Source organism: Bos mutus, chromosome 8, assembly GCF_027580195.1.
Source record: "Bos mutus isolate GX-2022 chromosome 8, NWIPB_WYAK_1.1, whole genome shotgun sequence".
Lineage (NCBI taxonomy): Eukaryota > Metazoa > Chordata > Mammalia > Artiodactyla > Bovidae > Bos > Bos mutus.
The window spans coordinates 72961450-72981731 of NC_091624.1; the positions used below are offsets into that span (position 1 = coordinate 72961450).

The 20282-nt window shown below is 40.6% G+C and overlaps 1 protein-coding gene across 1 annotated transcript in view; it reads right to left on the bottom strand.

Annotated features, from left to right (window-relative positions):
- The window catches only part of PLGRKT (plasminogen receptor with a C-terminal lysine), a 36053-nt gene extending 16249 nt beyond the window's left edge, over positions 1-19804 (bottom strand). Inside the window, exons 1-3 of the mRNA XM_005891360.2 lie at positions 19623-19804; positions 14455-14582; positions 12433-12519 (exon numbers count right to left, since the gene is read on the bottom strand). Coding sequence (XP_005891422.1) covers positions 12433-12513 — 81 coding nt within the window. The 5' untranslated portion in view covers positions 12514-12519; positions 14455-14582; positions 19623-19804. The remainder of the gene's footprint in view (positions 1-12432; positions 12520-14454; positions 14583-19622) is intronic.
- Between the last annotated feature and the right edge of the window lie 478 nt (positions 19805-20282).

The window sequence follows — 20282 nt, forward strand, 5'->3', positions numbered from 1 at the left end:
GCTACTGCTACTGCTACTGCTAAGTCGCTTCAGTCGTGTCCGACTCTGTGCGACCCCATGGACTGCAGCCCACCAAAGTATAACTGTACTGCAAATGACATAATCACCCTGATGGAGCCTAGGAAGAACTAATCTAATTTACAGAAAAACAGTAGCTTGACTTGACAGTGTAAAAGGGAAAAGAACATGCAAATAATGTTCTCTGGTTAGTGAACCTGTTTCTCATCAGGATATGTATTGGCAATCCTGTAACTATTTCATGTTTCCACTAGGATTGAAGTGAATATACTATAGAAAATGAGAGCCAGGTTTTTCACTGTTTGAGAAAAAAACTTAAATATAAAGAGAAAGGAAAGGCCAGACTGAAACATCATAATGCACTGGAATTAGATGTATCAGTATGAACTCATGGTTTAGAATATGAAATATTTCTATGTATAAGTCTGTGTATATCCATGGGTTAATATATAAATACATGTCTTTGCTGAAAGGATCTGGGAATAATGACCACAGCAGTAAGTACACTTAGAGCCCAGATCTTGGTTTCTAAACACCATTTTCTAAAAACCAGGACTCTTTGAATGAGTGATTAGTTCCAGGCCTGGGACAGGAGCGATATATATGAACTAACTTATGATCACAGAAAATGAGCAAAAATGAAGGGATATGCCAAAGGGACATAGGAATCAACTAGAAGGAATTCCCAATAGTCAAAATAACTTCAGCCATAAAATAAATAATCATGGTACTAAATTATAACCCATAGAATAATATGTCCATACAACCATATTGGTATAAATAACTGAATAAATAAATACATGGAGATGGGATAGCTTTTCCAGTGAGCAAATATAAATGGAATGAAGGAAATAAAAAGTTACCATTAGGCAAACACTACAGTAATCAGTTTTTCATGTAAGATCCCACCAATGGATGCTAAAAGCAGTAGGCAAAAGTTTGAGGAGAAGCAAGACAGTAACAGACTCTCAACATATCTCTTCAAAGATATTTATCAATAAGAAAAAAATAGTAACTTTCCTTTAACCAAGTGACCAAAGTTTAACATTACTAGTAACAAGACCTACCAACAGTATTCTCTGATATGATGCAATGAGAAAGACATAACAGCATTCTGTGGTTTAAGAATAAGGTGTAAAAAGTGCACAAACTCAGTCTAGTCATGAGAAAAAGTTGGAAAAACCCAAAGTGAGAGAAATTATATGAAATAACCAGTACTTATACAAAAAGTACTTATCATGGAAGCAAAGGAAAGAATGAGAAACTGTCACAGACCAAAGGAGTCTAAAAAGAAACAACAGTTAAATGCAATATGAGATCTTGGATCCCTGAAACACAAAAGGAATATTAGGAGAAAACCTGGTCAATTTCAGAAAGATCAGTAATTTAGTCAACAGTATTGTACTGATGTTAATTTGCTGGTTTTGGTCACTGTACTATGATTTTATAAATTGTTGGTATTGAAGAAAGCTGAACAAAGGGTATACGTAAACTCTCTCCTATTGATGGTTTACCAACTTTTCTGCAAATATAATATTATCTCAACCTAAAACATTTCTTAAAATCTGGATTCACTCTTATTCTGCATTTTAGTAACTTTATTCAAGAATAATGATATTTTAGCTTTCCCTCTTATATTAAGTATTAAGGATGTTTATAGGGTTATTTTTTCTCTCTAAAATCCTTCTCCCCCTGTTGCCCCATATTTTCAGTTGTCTTAAGGAGGAAAATGGTATAGAAACAAGACACATATGAGAAGTCTAAAGATTTTAACAGCAAGCCTACCTTACATTATTTCTGAGATAAATGGGGTAAGTCTGGGTGTGTATACATTGTATGTATAATGAAGATTTTAGAGGAAAGCAAAAATAATTATTAAAGCCATAGGATCATTTTTTAATTAATAGTTTTGGGCCCAAAACTCTGCATATACTGGACATTCAGTAAATGAGTTATTAAGTAAGAATATACTTAATGAATTGAGTTAATAAATTAGATAAATAAGAGTTAATAAATACTCCCTGCTTGCTCAAGCAATGAAGAACTAAAAATAAAATTCACTCTGATTAGATTTATGAAACTAGAATTCTAGATGAGGGAGGAAACTAAAAGGAAAATCTTCATGATCCTCTATAACTGGATTCATTGGTCTCATTTAAGATTGTGAACAAACCTAAAACCAGTGTTCCCCTTTGAGAATTTGAGTGTAGGAAGGGTCTTGGACCCACCTGTCAGCATGGAAGAGCTAGGCAGCAAAGGATCAACTTGGTGGTTTGACCCTTCTTTGTTATTTGTCTTTGTAGAAGGTAATGTCTATGGTACCAATGACTTTCATTAATTATTTTTCTTTCATTTCTCAACATAGACAATATACAGGAATTCTTAGTGTTTTTATTAACTCCTCTAAGGGATTTCAGACAAATTAATATCTTGTCCCACACTTGAAGACTTGCTGAACATTTTTAGAAGTTTCTTTAAAAGTTAGGAAATTCCTTAGGTATATTCTTTGCATTTATACCCAGTCCTTCATAGTATAGTTAACTTATTTCCCTTCATTCCACCTTTAGTAAAAAAGACACTAGCATCTTACCACACTGTCTTGAAGTTCAGGAACTTGAAGATCACTAACAGGTCAAGATGTTCATTTCAGAGGGCCTGGACCCAGGTGAACAGCATCTTCATCTGAGCCAGTAACAGCCTTAACTATGAGATTCCTAATCTTTACTGTGCAGTATCTAACTTCATGTTTATAAAGAATAAACCTTATACTCAAATAACTGGATATTCACATTCAAAAGAATGAAAATGGACTCTTACTTTATGCCATATACAAAAAATGAACTCAAAATGGAACACAAACATAAATATAAAAGCTGAAACTATAAAACTCTTAGAAGAAAACACAGGTGCAAATCTTAATGATCTTGGATTTGGCAACACTTTCTCAGACTATGATACCAAAATCATAAGCAATAAGAGAAAAAATAAATTGGACTTCACTGAAATTTAAAATTTGTATGTATCAAAGAACACTGTCAAGAATAGAAAGAACCCACAGAATGGGAGAAAATACTTGCAAATCTTATATCTGATAAGGATTGAGTATCCAACTAAATAAGAAACTCATACAACTCAACAAGAAAAAGACAAACAATCCAATTTGGACATGAGCAAAGAACTAAAAGAGATATTTCCCCAGACATGATAAACAAATGGCCAATAAGCACATGAATAATATTTAATGGTATTATTACTCATGGAAATTCAAAAGTACAATAAGATACCTCTGTAAACCCATGCAGAATGGCTAGAATTTTTTTTTAAAGGAAAATAATATGTATTGGTGAGGATGTGGAGAAATGGTAATCATGATATATTGTTATAGGAATGTGAAATAGTAAAGCCACTGTGTGGTTCTGGGATAAATTAAACATAAAATTGATACATGATTGAGCAGTTCTACTCCTGATATATATACTCAGAGGAATTGAAAAGCAGGTATTCAAACAAAAATGTGTACAAGTATTTTTATAAGCAGCACTATTCACAATAGCCAAAGGGGAAACAATATTACTGTCTTTAAACCAGTGAATGGATAAACAAAATGTTGTATATTTATACAATGGAATGAATAGGAGTGAAGTACTGATTCATTACACAACACAGATGAACCTTGAAAAGATTACACTAATTGAAATAAGCCTGACACAAAAGACCACATATTATATAATTCCATACATGAAATGCCCAGAACAGGCAAATCCATCAGGACAGAGTGCTCTAATCTGCTATTAGTGGTTGCCAGAGTGCTCTAATCTGCTATTAGTGGTTGCCAGGGTCTGAAAGGGTGGGAGAATGAGGAGTGAATGCTTAATGGGTATGGGGCTTCCTTTTGGGGTGAGGGAAATGTAATGGAAACAAGTAGTAGTGATAGTTGTACAACACTGTGAATGTACTAAACATCACTGAACTGCACACTTTAAAATGGTGAATTTATATTGTGTGTGTTTTACTGCAAAAAAAAAAAAAGAATCTCAGAAGAGGGAGGTTAAGAGCAGGTAACCAGGATGGGGACATGCCAGAAATGAGTTTCAGAGGAATAAGTTGAAGACAGTTGTGAATGAAGACAGTAGAATCAAGCTGCTGTATCCTTCCTTATAGCGCCCACTGTGGGTGAACTTGTGTTAATCACACTTCTCTTATTCCAAGGTACTTCTTGGTTAAGTCCCCTGACACTTCTATGTCTTGAGCCAGTTTCCACTTGGTTATCCTTTTGCTGTAGATGGAGTTGGCTGCTTTCCTGTCCTCTTCAGTACCTGCTCTACATTTTGGGTTCCTTGTCACCACAGGACTCTCTACAAAGGAAACACCGTACTTTCTAGCTTTCCTTAGAACATCAAGCCCTTCTTATTCTAAGATGTTGGTATAGCTTTCACCTCCAAAAAAAAAAAAAAAAAAGCAGATGGAGGACATAAGAATTATAGATATTGGAGTTATAAGGATTTAAGCAATTTCAGTTTTTCGTAAGCTATTTGCTCTTATTTGCTGTTTTAATTTTTATATATTTGAAGAAGCATTTGTTGAGTCTACACTGTATTTCACATTGTAAAAATAACTCTAGCATATACCATTGTATAGACAAATTACAACCATGGCTTAAAACAATACAGATTATTATCTTTACTTGTGAACATTGGCAGTCCAACACAGGTCTGAATGGGCTAAAATCATAATGTCTGCAGGGCTGTGTTCCTTTCTGGAGAGTGTAGAGGAGAATCTGTCGCTAGCATTTCTCAGCTTCTAGAGGCAACCTGCATTCCTTGTCTGGGGTGCCTTCCTCCATCTTCAAAGCCAGAAACATCACATCTCTCTGACTCTTTGGTCTTTAACTCTCTACTTCTAAGAATTTGTGTGTTTAGATTGGGTCCATATTGATAATCCAGGATAATTTTCTCACCTCAAAGTCTATTCCCTGAGTCACATCTGCAATAGTCCATTTGCCATATAAAGTAATATATTCATAAGTTTCAGGGATTAGGGTGTAGACATCTTTACAGGGTCTTTATTCTGCCTGCCACATTCATACCACAAATATCTGGTTATTTGCAGCATACCTCACCATCTTCCCACCAAATAAGATGAGAAGTTCCTTGAATATAGAGCCTGTACCTTTTACATGTCTGAATCCTGCTTAGCATGTAATACATAATTTCATATATATTAAATAACTATATTTTTGCTTTGTATCTATACCTCATTTTCTTCACACCAAATGCTATACAGACTTACAGGTCAAAGACTGGCTCTTGTGTAATTTTTTTGTCATTAGTTTGTTGCCTGCTCTTAGTGAACAATTAATAAACTGCCCTCTAATCTTTACATGGACCGTGACTGCTTTGCCTACAAAAACACTACAGAACAGCAAGGACCCATGGAATCTTTTCCCTCCTTTTTTTCTGCTTTGTCCTTGTAGTTTGTATCCTATTTTAAAAATACCAAAATGCTTTTCTGGCCATTTAGATCATATATCATGGGCTTCCCTGGCAGCTCAGATGGTAAAGAGCCTGCCTGCAATGTGGGAGACCCAGGTTCGATCCCTGCATTGGGAAGATCCCCTGGAAAAGGAAATGGCAACCCACTCCAGTATTCTTGCCTGGAGAATCCATAGATGGAGGAGCCTGGTGGGCTATGGTCCACGGGGTCACAAAGAGTTGGACATGACTAAGCAACTAACACTAGGTCATATATAATTGATTTAGGTGTGCCATCTATTGGCATTTTTAAGAACATATTCATTTTTACCCGAGATACTTGGCTGAGTACAGCCATCCATTCACTATCTGCAGTAACAGAGGCTAGAAAAGGAGTGAGAAACTGACTTTTGCTGATGATCTGAAAACATTAAATTGAGTAATGTGAATTCTCCTCAGCTCAACTGCAACCAATTTGTAAACAAAAAAGAAATCTTTTTGATCTGAAGCCTCTTATAAATTTTTATTAACCAGACTCCAGTGATTGATTTAACTTAATGATTAACTTACTTAAACTGAAAACATATTTGGCTTTATCGCCAATGTATGCTATATTGTCACTGCCAATCACCAATTACAGTTATGTAGCAAAAGGAAAGAGCAAAGGTTCTCAACCCAGTTTGTGGATTATAGTCCCTTGAAGAGCTTAATACAATTACATGCCTGGCCATGAAGAAATCTGATTGGTCTGGGGTGGGACTTGTACATTCAAAAGACCCCCTGAATCGAATCTGAATCTGAATACAGCCAGAGTTGGGAACCTCGACAGTGGTATAAGATGTAGCTGAATCTCTAATTCTGGTCCTTTCTTCTGAAAGAAAAACACCAATAATGTGGAATTATCAAGTTATGATTTATCTTTTTTTTTAACCAAAAAAGTAGAACTTAAAAAAAAACCCCACTGGGAAAACAATTCTAGTTATTAGGCTTCTTTTAAATAAATGTGTTGCTTTATTTCTTCTATTTATCCTTTTTAATTGAAGTGCCATTAAATAGGAAAAGAGCCAAGAGACATGCCATCACAGACTAGAGATATTAGTAGGCCAAGTGTTTTAATTGGGGTTTCTTAAACCTCCTCTTTGAAGAATTTTCATGTCATCTCCCACCCTAGGGACCCATTTCTTCCATTTTTCAGAGCCATGCTTAGTTTTATGGACTCTGGGACATTCCAGTCTAGCTTTAGCTGTCTGGGTTCATTCAGCATGTAGGGAAGAACCCATAGGTAGCTTCAGGGGTATTGTGATAATATAATTATTCAATTTAGTCATAGACTCATCCATGTTCATTTTATTATGCTTCATAATTTACAAATATATTCTCATATATATAAAATATGCCATTATGTTTCTTTAAAAAGAAATAGCTCAAAGTCTTAAAATGATGCTAAATGTGTAATTCCTTTAAATGTGAAGCATTTAAGGACCAAGACGATCTTCCCAAACTGCCAGAGATGAGTATGCCTCTCCCTTGGCTGCCCCAGTTAGGATGAAAACTCAGGCAGCTTTAGTGTTGGAAGGCTGCTTCAACTGTGTTGATCTATACTATTTTTTGTTATTCTCCATAAAATTAAAAGTAAAATAGTAAAGTATATCCTGGTCAACAAGGAAAAACTATCATCCTAACCAACACATGTGTTGGAAGAAATCAGTCTGCCATTGACCTGAGCATTCTTGCTGAGTAGGTCAAGGATAGAGGCCCTGCTCTTCGACCAAGCCATTTGTCAGGGTTGTGTTTGCAGTGAGCAACTTTGAGGGATGAAGCAACATCTCTTCCCAGTCAGAGAGCAGCCTTGCTCACCATTCATGATAAAAGTGATAGATTCTACAAGCTCACTGTTCTTCACCTATGTCACAAACCCACGCATCCACCTCAACATCCAACCAGGCCCACCTTCATGGGGCTTACATGGAGCACAGAGAAAACTAGCAGCAACACTATGCTCATGCTGCTTGCTGTGCTGGGACCAAGGCTTCTGCCAGCATCTGTGAAACAATAGCAGGCTAACTTGTTAACTTGCAAGTAGAGTAAAATTCCAGACCTGAATTTCATGGAGGCTGCCAGTTTGGGGACAAAGATAAGGTGATGATAGATATGGTGTTCTGGAAGACACCAACTTCCTTCTTGGAGAAGGAAATGGCAATCCACTCCAGTACTATTGCCTGGAAAATCCCATGGACAGAGGAGCCTGGTAGGCTACAGTCCATGGGGTCGCAAAGAGTCGGACATGACTGAGCAACTTCACTTTCACTTTCACTTTCTGGAAGACACAGGAGAAGGGCCCTTGTTGGTTGGGTTAGAGGGTATCAGAAAGCTCCCTGAGATCTGGAAGCAAATGCTTTTGCACAAGTGGTGGTGGGAGTAGGAGGGTAGAATAAAGATCTCTCATTGTCTTGTGTGTTAAGTGAGCCTGAGAAGCAAAATGTAGGGTCCAAACAAGACTCCCAGATGGTGCTTTGGTTGTGGCACATTCTTCCCTGGAGTAGGAGAAAGAAAGGATGTTATCATGACATCAGTGGGGCAGCAAGCCCCCCTCCCCAGCCAAAAGGCATGCAATGTAGCTGCGGCTGTTGGGTCAGGGGTTCCATAAAGCTGAAATAGTGGTGTCAGCCTTTAGGATATAGAACTCTGCATAGACTAAATACATCAGATATTTGTTTGTGGAGTCCAGTGGTGGGAAGCCCTTTGAAATTGAGAGTAAAGTCAAACCCTTGCTGACTGGCTCTGAGCTGCTCTTTCCCTTCTCCTCTCCTCCAACTTGAGCTGCTTCAGGGAAGATGGCTGAGTGTGCCAGGGAACTTCAGGGAGGGGAGAGGAGGGACTGAATGTTTATGGCTCTGCTGGATATGGGCACCATGTCTACTTGGTCCCATGCAGGGAGGGTGTGCTAAGTGCCAAGGTGGTCCAAAGTGCTAAGGATGCAGGGCGGAGCAGTGGCACCAGTGTTGGCTAAAAGAACGATGCCCCTGAGCTCTCTAGGGGTCAGGAGAGCACAGGGGAGGAAACAGTACCAATTCCAGAATGAGAAACCAAAGGGAAAAAATACATTTGTATTTCCTAATAGCCTAATTTCCTGAAACTATCATGATAACCCCTGAAGTACCTATGTTAAAATCTTTGGTCTTTGTTCCCATAGAGCAAAGTACAGCTGATAGGGTTTGAGCAGTTTGCAGTGAGAAAAGGAAATTAAAATACACTGGACTGATTCAACATAACTGCAGTTGTGTCCCCTGAATATAAATGTACAATGTACTTTGTTTTACTTGCTTTTATTGTAAATGTTCATAGTGACGAGAGGACATTCTCCCATTGAGGAATTCTCTGATCCCTTCCAAGAGGTCCAATAGAAACAATATATTCAATAGAGACAAAAATAGAAAATCCCAGCCATCTCCAGAAGCCACTGCCCAATACAAGCAGTGCCACATACTGGACACAGGCACCAAAATGCATCCTATGTTAGTTTTCTGGGCTGCCATGGCAAAGTACCACAAACTGGGTGGCTTCAGCAACAGAAATAAACTGTCTCAGCTTTGGAGGCTAGAAGTCCAAAGTTAGGGTGTTAGCAGGGTTGGTACCTTGTAAGGGCTGTGAAAGAAGCCTCTGTTTCAGGACGCTCTTCCTAGTCACATGACATTCTCCCTGTATGCATGTCTTTGTGTCCAAATTTTATAGCTGTCATATTGGATTAGAGCCACCACCCTAATGACTTCATTTTAACTAGATTACCTCTGTAGAGACTCTTATCTCCAAATAAGATCACATTCTGAGGTAATAGGGGTTTGGATTTTAACATAAGAATTTGGGAGTGGGATGAGATCCAAACCCATAACATACCCCTTTCAAAAAGGGAGGCACTTTAGCTCCCTTTGTTGCAAATTTGTATATAGCCTGAGTTCCCCCCTGCTTCCTTGGAGCAGTTTTCTCAGAGCTGTAAGATGCTGTCTCCCGGACTTAGAGTCCTAAACACTCCCACCAAATAAAACAATTCTCTAGTTGACTCATTGGAAAAGACTCTGATGCTGGGAGGGATTGGGGGCAGGAGGAGAAGGGGACAACAGAGGATGAGATGGCTGGATGGCATCACTGACTCGATGGACATCAGTCTGAGTGAATTCCGGGAATTGGTGATGGACAGGGAGGCCTGGCGTGCTGTGATTCATGGGGTCACAAAGAGTCAGACACGACTGAGCGACTGAACTGAACTACTTTCAAAAAAAAAACAGGGAGGCAGTTAACTGGCCTATTACTGAGCTCCTGTTAAAAACCTAAACCCCTAGAGAATTTGTAACTCTCAGGTCTGACATCCCCATTTTTGAGTGGATCAACTAGGACATGAAAATACAAGGAAAGTACCCATTTGCTGATCAAATGAAAATAATAAATTTGAGGATGTGGCTAGCCTGGCCCTAGTGTCATCTCGGTTTTGCATAAAGTAGTAGAAACTACTACTTTGGGGAAAACTTTATCCCCTACTCTGACACCTGGAGCAAAGCTACTGGCTCAATAGGCCCTTCAGATTCACAGTTTGTCCTAAATGTCTGGGCCTGGTTCACCTTTGGTTCGGCTAAGCTGAAAACTAATGGTGCCGACAGTACTCCTGCCAGTTTGACCTCAGTGCCAACTATAGTGGGCAGAAGTCAAGGCTGTTCTCAATGCTCTGGTCAGTCACACTGAGGGGCAATCTACCATGGGCCTGGATAGGCCAAGAATGCAAGGCCCAGACTACTGTTTGTTCAGGCCATCTCTTGAGGTTTTCCTTGAGGAAGGAGTTATGAAGTTCTCCCCACCTCAACTCCACCAGCTCCCCACTCACTAGAAAAGCAGTAGATTCCCCAAGCCCAGTGTTCCTCGAGGGTGGCACAACCCACTGAGTGCACAGCACCCATAGGAACCCATCATTGTCACCTCCATCAGACTTGAGAAGCATGAGGAATTGACATGAACCTCACGCTTATCCTCTTACTGTGCTGTGAGTAAAAAAAAGGCCTCTGTTACACATAGGTGTCTCCTGTGTTCTGCCAGCATCCATGGAATAGTAATAGGCTAATCTCTTAGCTTACCTTCACAAACCCTGACTTCTGTAAAAGGCCCTATAATTTCCAGAGGTCTTGGACAAGGACTCTCTGAGTATGTAACATACTCTGTTGGTTCATAAACCTAATGTTTGGTCACCTCTCGGTCACTTTACTCTGTTAAATAGTTCAGTTGCCCATTCTTTGCAACAGTTCCATTCTCCCCAGAGAAATCTTTATCTCGTAGAAAACACTCTTATCATAATAATAATGGCAACAGCAATGGCTAGATTATCACCTCCAGTTTACAGGTTAGGAGACTGAAGCACAAGCCACACAGTGAGTCAGGAGGTAGAAGTGGGATTCAAACCCAGGCGGCCTTGCTTTAGTCCTCACTTTTAACCAGTCACTATATGTCTCACAATAGGACCATCTGCTCCTAGGGCTATAATGAACCGCAGAGGCCTAGAGATCTTTGTTAGAAATCTTAGGAAAATAACTTCAGTCAAACTTTTAATACTTGATTTTGACATATAACATTTTTTTCAAACTTTAAATGTTTTATTTTGTATTGGGGTTTAGCTGATTAACAATGTTGTAGTAGTTCCAGGTGAACAGCAAAGGGACTCAGCTGTACATATACATGTATCTGATGTACATTTTAAAATACTTTTTAATAACGTATATTAGGCAACTAGACAATCTTCTACTTTGCTTTGATCTTTTTATCTAGCCATTGTATCGGAAAAGGCAATGGCAACCCACTCCAGTACTCTTGCCTGGAAAATCCCTTGGGCAGAGGAGCCTGGCAGGCTGCAGTCCAAGGGGTTGCTAAGAGTCAGACACAACTGAGCAACTTCACTTTCACTTTTCACTTTCATGCATTGGAGAACGAAATGGCAACCCACTCCAGTGTTCTTGCCTGGAGAATCCCAAGGACGGGGGAGCCTGGTGGGCTGCCGTCTATGGGGTCGCACAGAGTCGGACATGACTGAAGTGACTTAGCAGCAGCCATTGTATAAATCCAGTGTCAAGTGTTCATACTCTATTAGAATTTATTGTTGCTATAAAAAATTATCAAATAGTGGCTTGAAAAGTGAAAGTATCTCAGTCATGTCTGATTCTTTGCAGCCCCGTGGACTGTAGCCTGCCAGGCTCCTCTGTCCATGGAATTCTCCAGGCCAGAATACTGGAGTGGGCAGACATTCCCCTCTCTAGGGGATCTTCCCAACTCGGGAACAACACAAATTTATTGCCTTCTAGTTCTGGAGGTCAGAAGTTCAGAATGGACTGGAGGGATGGCATTCCCTCTGGAGGTTCTAGGAGAGAATCTATATCCTTAACTTTTCCAGTTTCTAGAGGCTGCCTGAACTTTTTACTCCATCTTCAAACTCAGCAGCATAGCATCTGCAAATTTCTCTCTCTGACTCTGATCCTCCTGCCTCCCTCTTCCCCTTAAAAGGACCTTTATGATTACATTGGACCCATCTAGAAAAACCAGGATAATCCAGGATCTGCCCCTACAAACTCATTAGCTTACTCACACTGTAAAGTCTGTTTCGCCATAACATACTGACAGAGGGTTAGGATGCAGACATCGTTTGGTGGGGAGGAGGTGCATTATTCTGTTTGCCATACACTCTGTAAGCAGTTATCTGTTCCTTCTTTATGGAAATTTTTACATTAGGTATCTAGATTAAAGATTTAAAGAAGTCCCTTCACCAGATAATTAGTAGTCCATTTCATCTTGTCTTTGAGGGTAGAGCACCAAGAGCATTTTACCTTTGGGGAGGTTAAGGAGAACATAGCACCAAAACACACGTGACAGAAACTTTAAGCACTGTAACAACGTAAACTTTTTTTTAATGTACCTGAAGTCGGGAATTCATAAGCATGAACTCCTGTTGGCTTTTCAGGTTCTCATTCATAGACTTTGAAAATATAAACCCCATCTTGACCTAAAATGTAAAAAAGCAAAGTTTAAAGCAGTGTATTCTACATGCATCCTCACATGCTCTATTTTTCAGGCTATCATGAGCTTAAGACAAAATTTAAAAAAAAAGAAAATTTTCTGACCTGGAACACATTATGGATTCTAGTCGTGGCTCCTAACTAGCTGTCTGATCTTGGACAGACTTAACCAACAGTCTTTTCTTGCTTTTAGTTTTCATAAAGCAGGAAAAGATACCTGCTTAGAGTGCACAGCAGTGCCTTAGAGTGACAGAATAATGCCCCTGGCCATCGTTTACTTACACAGGCACAGCTAACAACCAGGTGATTTCCAAAATCCTTTCCTGTTCTATAGGTTCATATTTCCTGATTTTTCTTCCCACTGTATATCTGGAAGAACTAAACACACAAAAACAAACAAACTCTCTCCTTTTTAATGAGGGGCAGGGTGAATACCATCTACTCTCTTACATTCTGTATAGTTGGATGACAGAACTTTTGCTTCTGGTGAGGGGTGACTTAGAAAATGCATTGCACACCTAGAACACTGATTTCTCTGTGCTCCTTGCATTTATGCTTTAAGTGTATCAAGGTTACTATATCAATACTCTTCCTACAGTCCTTTTCCCTCTCTTACCCACTTTCTATTTCCATTCACCCATTGCTAACATCCAGTGGCCATTGTCCTCTAGCCTCATTTTTTTCTTATTAAGTTACTATTAAAGTTCTCAAAATGAGGAAAACCGAAGGATACTTAAATGTCTTGGGAAACACAAATTTTAAATGAATACTTGGTATCGTCTATCCTATTTATCTTACTTAAGAAGTTCTTAAGTGGGCTGGCAATTCTAAATGGTCCAGAACTCAGTATTTTGTTCTTAAGTCAACCGGGTAGTTATAGAAGACCTCAGTTAGTTGTTGATTCTGCCTTCAGAACACTACAAAGCTCAGGAAGGTTATGACTCCTCTACCCTCCTCAACAATGTTGCTGATTCTCTTTGGTAAGCCATTGAGCACTTTGTGAACCTCAGCTCAGAGTGGTCATTCTTAATGCTCTCTACCCAGGATTCACAATATTCTGTGGGAACCCTGGGCAAAGCTCCTATTTTCCATATCCTCAAAAAAAAAAAAAAAAAAAACCACAAAACCATGGGTTTTAGCTTAACTGGTAAGAAGATGAAGAAAGAGGGAGGGCATTTCAGGCCAGACATAATGGGTTATCCCTGCTAATGGGGCTCCAAGTGAGTGGATATTACATGCCAGACATCAGTAGCTTCCCTGTATTTTGGCCAGAGACATACCATGGATTTATAGGAGGCTCCAAGCCACAATCAGCTTCAATGTTAGGCATAATAAGCTGAGCCAGAAGAGGAGAGGCACAATCCTGAACAGGCCTGGGAAGTCATGAGATTTCCCTACCCACCCTGTCCCTCAGCTGCTGTTCTACTCCATCCTGTGACCAGAGGCACAGCCACCCAGTAAGGTGGAGAGATCTAGCAGAAGTCCTCTCCTTTCTCCACTTTCACAGCCCCATGTCCATTGTCTCCAACAGCAGAGCAGAACTTGCCTGAAGGCAGAAGCAATATATTACCCATTTTGGCAGTCCCCAGGGTGTCTCTTTCCCACAAATGTTGTAGAAAGCATGATACAAGAGAAAGTATAGCTCAAACAGTTGCCATTTCTTATTTTTCTTTTGCACGTAGGAGTAGATAATTGAATTTTTACATATGCAGCAAACATTTATCAAGAAAATAGCTGTCCTCTATTCCTATTTACACACACACACATACACACACACACCCACACCCACACACACCCTGTATGTCAGAGTTGGGTCCCATAGAGTGCTTCTATTTATAAGGGGGTGGACTCTCCTCTGAAGTGGAGTTACAGTCCTCATCTAGGGAAGAGAAACTATCTGGAAAGTTAAGACTTAGGCTTACCTCTTTCTTGGCCTTGCCTTCTTCAGTCTGGATTGTAGTTTGGATATATCAGGGGATATTCCCACAGGTTACAGGTAGAAGCTAAGCAGGAAGAATAGCTTCCCTGTAGTTCCCAAAGGAGACCACACCTGAAAACGAGTACACCACACCTTGTGAACTGTGCACTGGAGTTCAGTATTCTCAACCTTCCCCTCTTTTCCAGTCCTAACAAAGCCATTTTCCAAAGTCTGGCAGGTTCCTTAAGGTGTCCACAATACTCTCCACTTTCATTCTCCAACTCACAAAATATATACAGTATGTCCCCTACATACAAACAGACTCCATTCCAAGAGGACGTTTGTAAGTCCAATTTGTTTGTAAGTCCAACAGAGTTAGCCTAGGTATCCAACTAACATGATCAGGTATATAGTACTGTACTATACTAGGTAGACATGGACTGATGTGATGATCTCATGGACACAGCCTTCTCTAACTCAATGAAACTATGAGCCAGGCTGTGTAGGGCCACCCAAGATGGACGGGTCATGGTGGAGAGTTCTGACAAAGGTGGTCCACTGGAAAAGGGAATGGCAAACCACTTCAGTATTCTTGCCTTGAGAACCCCACGAATAGCATGAAAAGCCAAAAAGATAGGACTGAAAGATGAACTCCCCAGGTCAGTAGGTACCCAATATGTTACGGGAGATCAGCAGAGAAATGACTCCAGAAAGAATGAAGAGACGGAGCCACAGCAAAAATAACAGCCAGCTGTGGATGTGACTGGTGATGGAAGTAAGTCCGATGGTATAAAGAGCAATATTGCATAGGACCCTGGGACGTTAGGTCCATGAATCAAGGCAAATTGGAAGGGGTCAAACAGGAGATGGCAAGAGTGAACATCAACATTTTAGGAATCAGTGAACTAAAATGGACTGGAATGGGTGAATTTAACTCAGATGACCATTATATCTACTACTGTGGGCAAGAATCCCTTAGAAGAAATGGAGTAGCTATCATAGTAAACAAGAGAGTCCGAAATGCAGTAGTACTTGGATGCAATCTCAAAAACAACAGAATAATCTCTGTTCATTTCCAAGGCAAACCATTCAGTATCACAGTAATCCAAGTCATGCTGAAGAAGCTGAAGTTGAACGGTTCTATGAAGATCTACAAGACCTTCTAGAATTAACGTGCAAAACTGATGTCCTTTTCATTATAGGGGACTGGAATGTGAAAGTAGGAAGTCAAGAGATACCTGGAGTAACAGGCAAATTTGGCCTTGGAGTATGGAATGAAGCAGGGCAAAGGCTAATAGAGTTTTGCCAGCAAAGCGCACTGGTCATAGCAAACACCCTCTTCCAACAACACAAGAGAAGACTCTACACATGGACATCACCAGATGGTCAATACCGAAATCAGACTGATTATATTCTTTGCAGCCAAAGATGGAGAAATTCTATACAGTCAGCAGAAACAAGATTGGGAACTGACTATGGCTCAGATCATGAACTCCTTATTGCCAAATTCAGACTTAAATTGAAGAAAGTAGGGAAAACCACTATGACCATTCAGGTATGACTGAAATCAAAACCCTTAAGATTATACAGTGGAAGTGAAAAATAGATTCAAGGGATTAGATCTGATCGAGTGCCTAAAGAACTGTGGATGGAGGTTTGTGACATTGTACAGGAGGCAGTGATGAAGACCATCCCCAAGAAAAAGAAATGCAAAAAGGCAAAATGGTTGTCTGAGGAGGTCTTAGAAATAGCTGAGGAAAGACGAGAAGCAAAAGGCAAAGGAGGAAAGGAAAGATATACCCATTTGAATGCAGAGTTCCAAAGAATAGCAAGGAGAGATAAGAAAGCCTTCCTCAGTGATCAATGCGAAGAAATAAAGGAAAATAATAGAATGGGAAAGACTAGAACTCTCTTCAAGAAAATTAGAGATACCAAGGGAATATTTCATGCAAAGATGGGCACAATAAGGGACAGAAATGGTATAGACCTAACAGAAGCAGAAGGTGTTAAGAAGGGGTGGCAACAATACCACCAATATTATAGTTCTTCTGAACTATACAAAAATGATCTTCATGACTCAGATAACCATGATAGTGTGATCACTCATCTAGAGCCAGACATCATGGAATGTGAAGTCAAGTGGGCCTTAGAAAGCATCACTACGAACAAAGCTAGTGGAGGTGATGGAATTCCAGTTGAGCCATTTCAAATCCTAAAAGATGATGCTGTTAAAGTGCTGCACTCAATATGCCAGCAAATTTGAAAAACTCAGCAGTGGCCACAGGACTGGAAAAGGTCAGTTTTCATTCCAATCCCCAAAGAAAGGCAATGCCAAAGAATGCTCAAACTACCGCACAATTGCACTCATCTCACATGCTAGCAAAGTAATGCTCAAAACTCCAAGCCATGCTTCAACAGTACATGAAGCATGAACTTCCAGATGTTCAAGACAGATTTAGAAAAGGCAGAGGAACCAGAGATCAAATTGCCAATATCCACTGGATCATCAAAAAGGCAAGAGAGTTCCAGAAAAACATCTATTTCTTCCTTATTGACTATGCCAAAGCCTTTGACTCTGTGGATCACAACAAACTGGAAAATTCTTCAAGAGATGGGAATACCAGAGTACCTGACCTGCCTCCTGAGAAATCTGTATGCAGGTTAAGAATCAACAGTTCGAATCGGACATGAAACAACAGACTGGTTCCAAATCGGGAAAGGAGTACTTCAAGGCTGTATATTGTCACCCTGCTTATTTAACTTATATGCAGAGTACATCATGAGAAACGCTGGGCTGGAAGAAACACAAGCTGGAGTCAAGATTGCCAGGAGAAATATCAATAACCTCAGATATGCAGATGACACCACCCTTATGGCAGAAAGTGAAGAGGAACTAAAAGCCTCTTAATGAAAGTGAAAGAGGAGAGTGAAAAAGTTGGCTTAAAGCTCAACATTCAGAAAACGAAGATTATGGCATCTGGTCCCATCACTTCATGGGAAATAGATGGGGAAACAGTGGAAACAATGTCAGACTTTATTTTTGGGGGCTCCAAAATCACTGCAGATGGTGATTGCAGCCATGAAATTAAAAGACACTTACTCCTTGGAAGGAAAGTTATGACCAACCTAGATAGCATATTCAAAAGCAGAGACGTTACTTTGCCAACAAAGGTCCGTCCAGTCAAAGCTATGGTTTTTCTAGTAGTCATGTATGGATGTGAGAGTTGGACTGTGAAGAAGGCTGAGCGCCGAAGAATTGATGCTTTTGAACTGTGGTGTTGGAGAAGACTCTTGAGAGTCCCTTGGACTGCAAGGAGATCCAACCAGTCCATCCTAAAGGAAACCAGTCCTGAATATTCATTGGAAAGACTGATGCTGAAGCTGAAACTGCAATACTTTCACTATCTAATGAGAAGTGACTCACTTGAAAAGACCCTGATGCTGGGAAAGATTGAAGGCGGGAGGAGAAGGGGACAATAGAGGATGAGATGGTTGGATGACATCATCATGTCAATGGACATGAGTTTGAGTAAGCTCTGGGAGTTGGCGATGGACAGGAAGCCTGGCGTGCTGCAGTCCATGGGGTCACAAAGAGTTGGGCATGACAGAGCGACTGAACTGAACTGATTCCAGGTTTAAATAAAATACATGAAAAACAAACCAAAAATAAACCGTTTTTAATCTTATAGTACAGTACCTTGAAAAGGATAGTAGTATAGTACAGCCGCTGACATACAGAGGCTGGTAACAGTACCAGCTAGCTATATTACTCCTTCTTTAATGCTTGCTTCCGGACATCTGGGGTTTGAAAAAAGATACTATACTCCTGTACACTATGAAGTACTGTACAGTAAAGTACACAAAAGCACAACTACTTGTAGAGGATGTACGCACGTGACAATGTATGCCAGATACATGAACTAACTTACATGATTGAAGATGCAAGCATACCATTCACATCTTTGAAAGTTGCCAACTTGAAGGTTCATATGTAGGGAACTTATTATATCAGAGGGCTTCCCTTGTGGCTCAGCTGTGGTAAAGAATCTGCTTGCAATGTGGGAGACCTGGGTTTGATCCCTGTGTTGGGAAGATCCCCTGGAGAAGGGAAAGGCTACCCACTCCAGTATTCTGGCCTGGAGAATTCCATAGACTGTATAGTTCATGAAGTCGCAAAGAGTCGGACACTACTGAGTGACTTTGACTCACTCACTCATTGTATCAGAAAATAATTAAGAGTGACCTTGCAATAGGAATAATTTTGAATTCATTCAATTGTATAAGGCAAGTCTTTAAAAAATGCCAACACTTTGTCATTGGTGACAAATACCTTGCTACTTACAACTGACACCACTGTGTTTCAGAAGGCTAAGAATCCTGATTTGGGTCCCTTCTGCCTTCATTTTTCCCTTTTTTACTCCTGAGATCTTATAAAGGGCTCTTTGTGCCAGCCTTGCCTCAGCTGTGCTACACATTACAACAGGTAGGGGTATTTCTGAGGAGGAAGTGTTGGGGCTGTCCTCCTCAGGTCACATCTAAGAACTGGTATTTGATTTTACTTAAAAAAAAAAAAAAAAAAAAGAATAATTCCATGACCTGTAACTTCTGTTATCCAAGTTTCTGCAGTGACTCATTTCCTGATCGAATGACACATCAACTACCTATGTATATGACTGGTTGCATGATTACAATCATTTCAATACGTCTTTGGGTTTCATTCAAATTAGGCCACTTCCCCAGCAAATTCTACCTCTGAGTTCCATTCAAACTAGCCCATTTCCCCTGAAAATTCCAGCCCGGAACCTACAGCTTCCGGGAGATCTTTCCCTAATTTAAAACTCCACCCGCTCACCTTGAAGCGGTAGTTGGGAATTCCTGCAAGGTTATGCTGATTTCCGCTGACAACGCTTTGCCTACTTCCCCCTATTTAATTACGATATGGGAGCGGCCTGGAGTCTTTGAGGGGAGAACCGGCTCCTCCGAAACAAGGTTGGCGATACTGGTTAGCACTAGAAGCGGGAGAGCCAAGGGCGCTAACAAGGAAAGGGTACCCAAAGCGGCCCAGCAAGCCCGAAGACCCGGAGCTCGGCGCCGGCAGACGCTGCCGCGAGGACCCGCCCTTCCCCCAACAGCCTGCGGCCGGCCTGGCCCACCCAGCCGGCTCTCACTCACTGGACAGTGGAGGTGCGGGAGACACTGATCACGGCGAAGGCCTCCAGGCCTGAAGCTCCCCGAGACGGTGACAAGGACCGGGCCTCGCCCCGCAGAACCTCCGGACTGGCTGGCCACGGCGGCCAAACAGCGTAGCTCTTGCTTCCTTAAAGGGCCCGCGCCCCTGACCAAAGCAGCCTGGTGTTTTCTTTCCTACAGGCCATGGGAGGGGCAGGTCAAAGAGGCAAATTCAAAATCCAGCGACTCAAATTTTGAGGGAAGTGGGCAGAGGAAGCAGAATGGAAATCTCACTTAAAGGGCTCACTGAGGTTTGTCAGTTACCCATGAGGAATCTGAGCAGTCATGCTCCCTTGTAGAGCTAAAAGCTCCATACAGCTTAATGAGCCATCTCACAGTGCTCCACGTATGATGTCAACCACCGTTTGTAGAGTCTGTTTCTAGAAGAAAATGTATCTTTCGAGAAGTTGTCACTTGAACATATAATCCATAGTTATAAACATTTGTAAGGGCTTTTCTCCTTATAGAATAGATTTATGTTGAGGATGGACTCTCCCCCCACTCCTGTTTGAATCTCAACACTGACATAGTTTATTTAATTCGTTAGAGCCTCAGCCTCCTCTGGCTGTTAAACTGCCCACCATCAAAGTAGGGGAAAGGTTA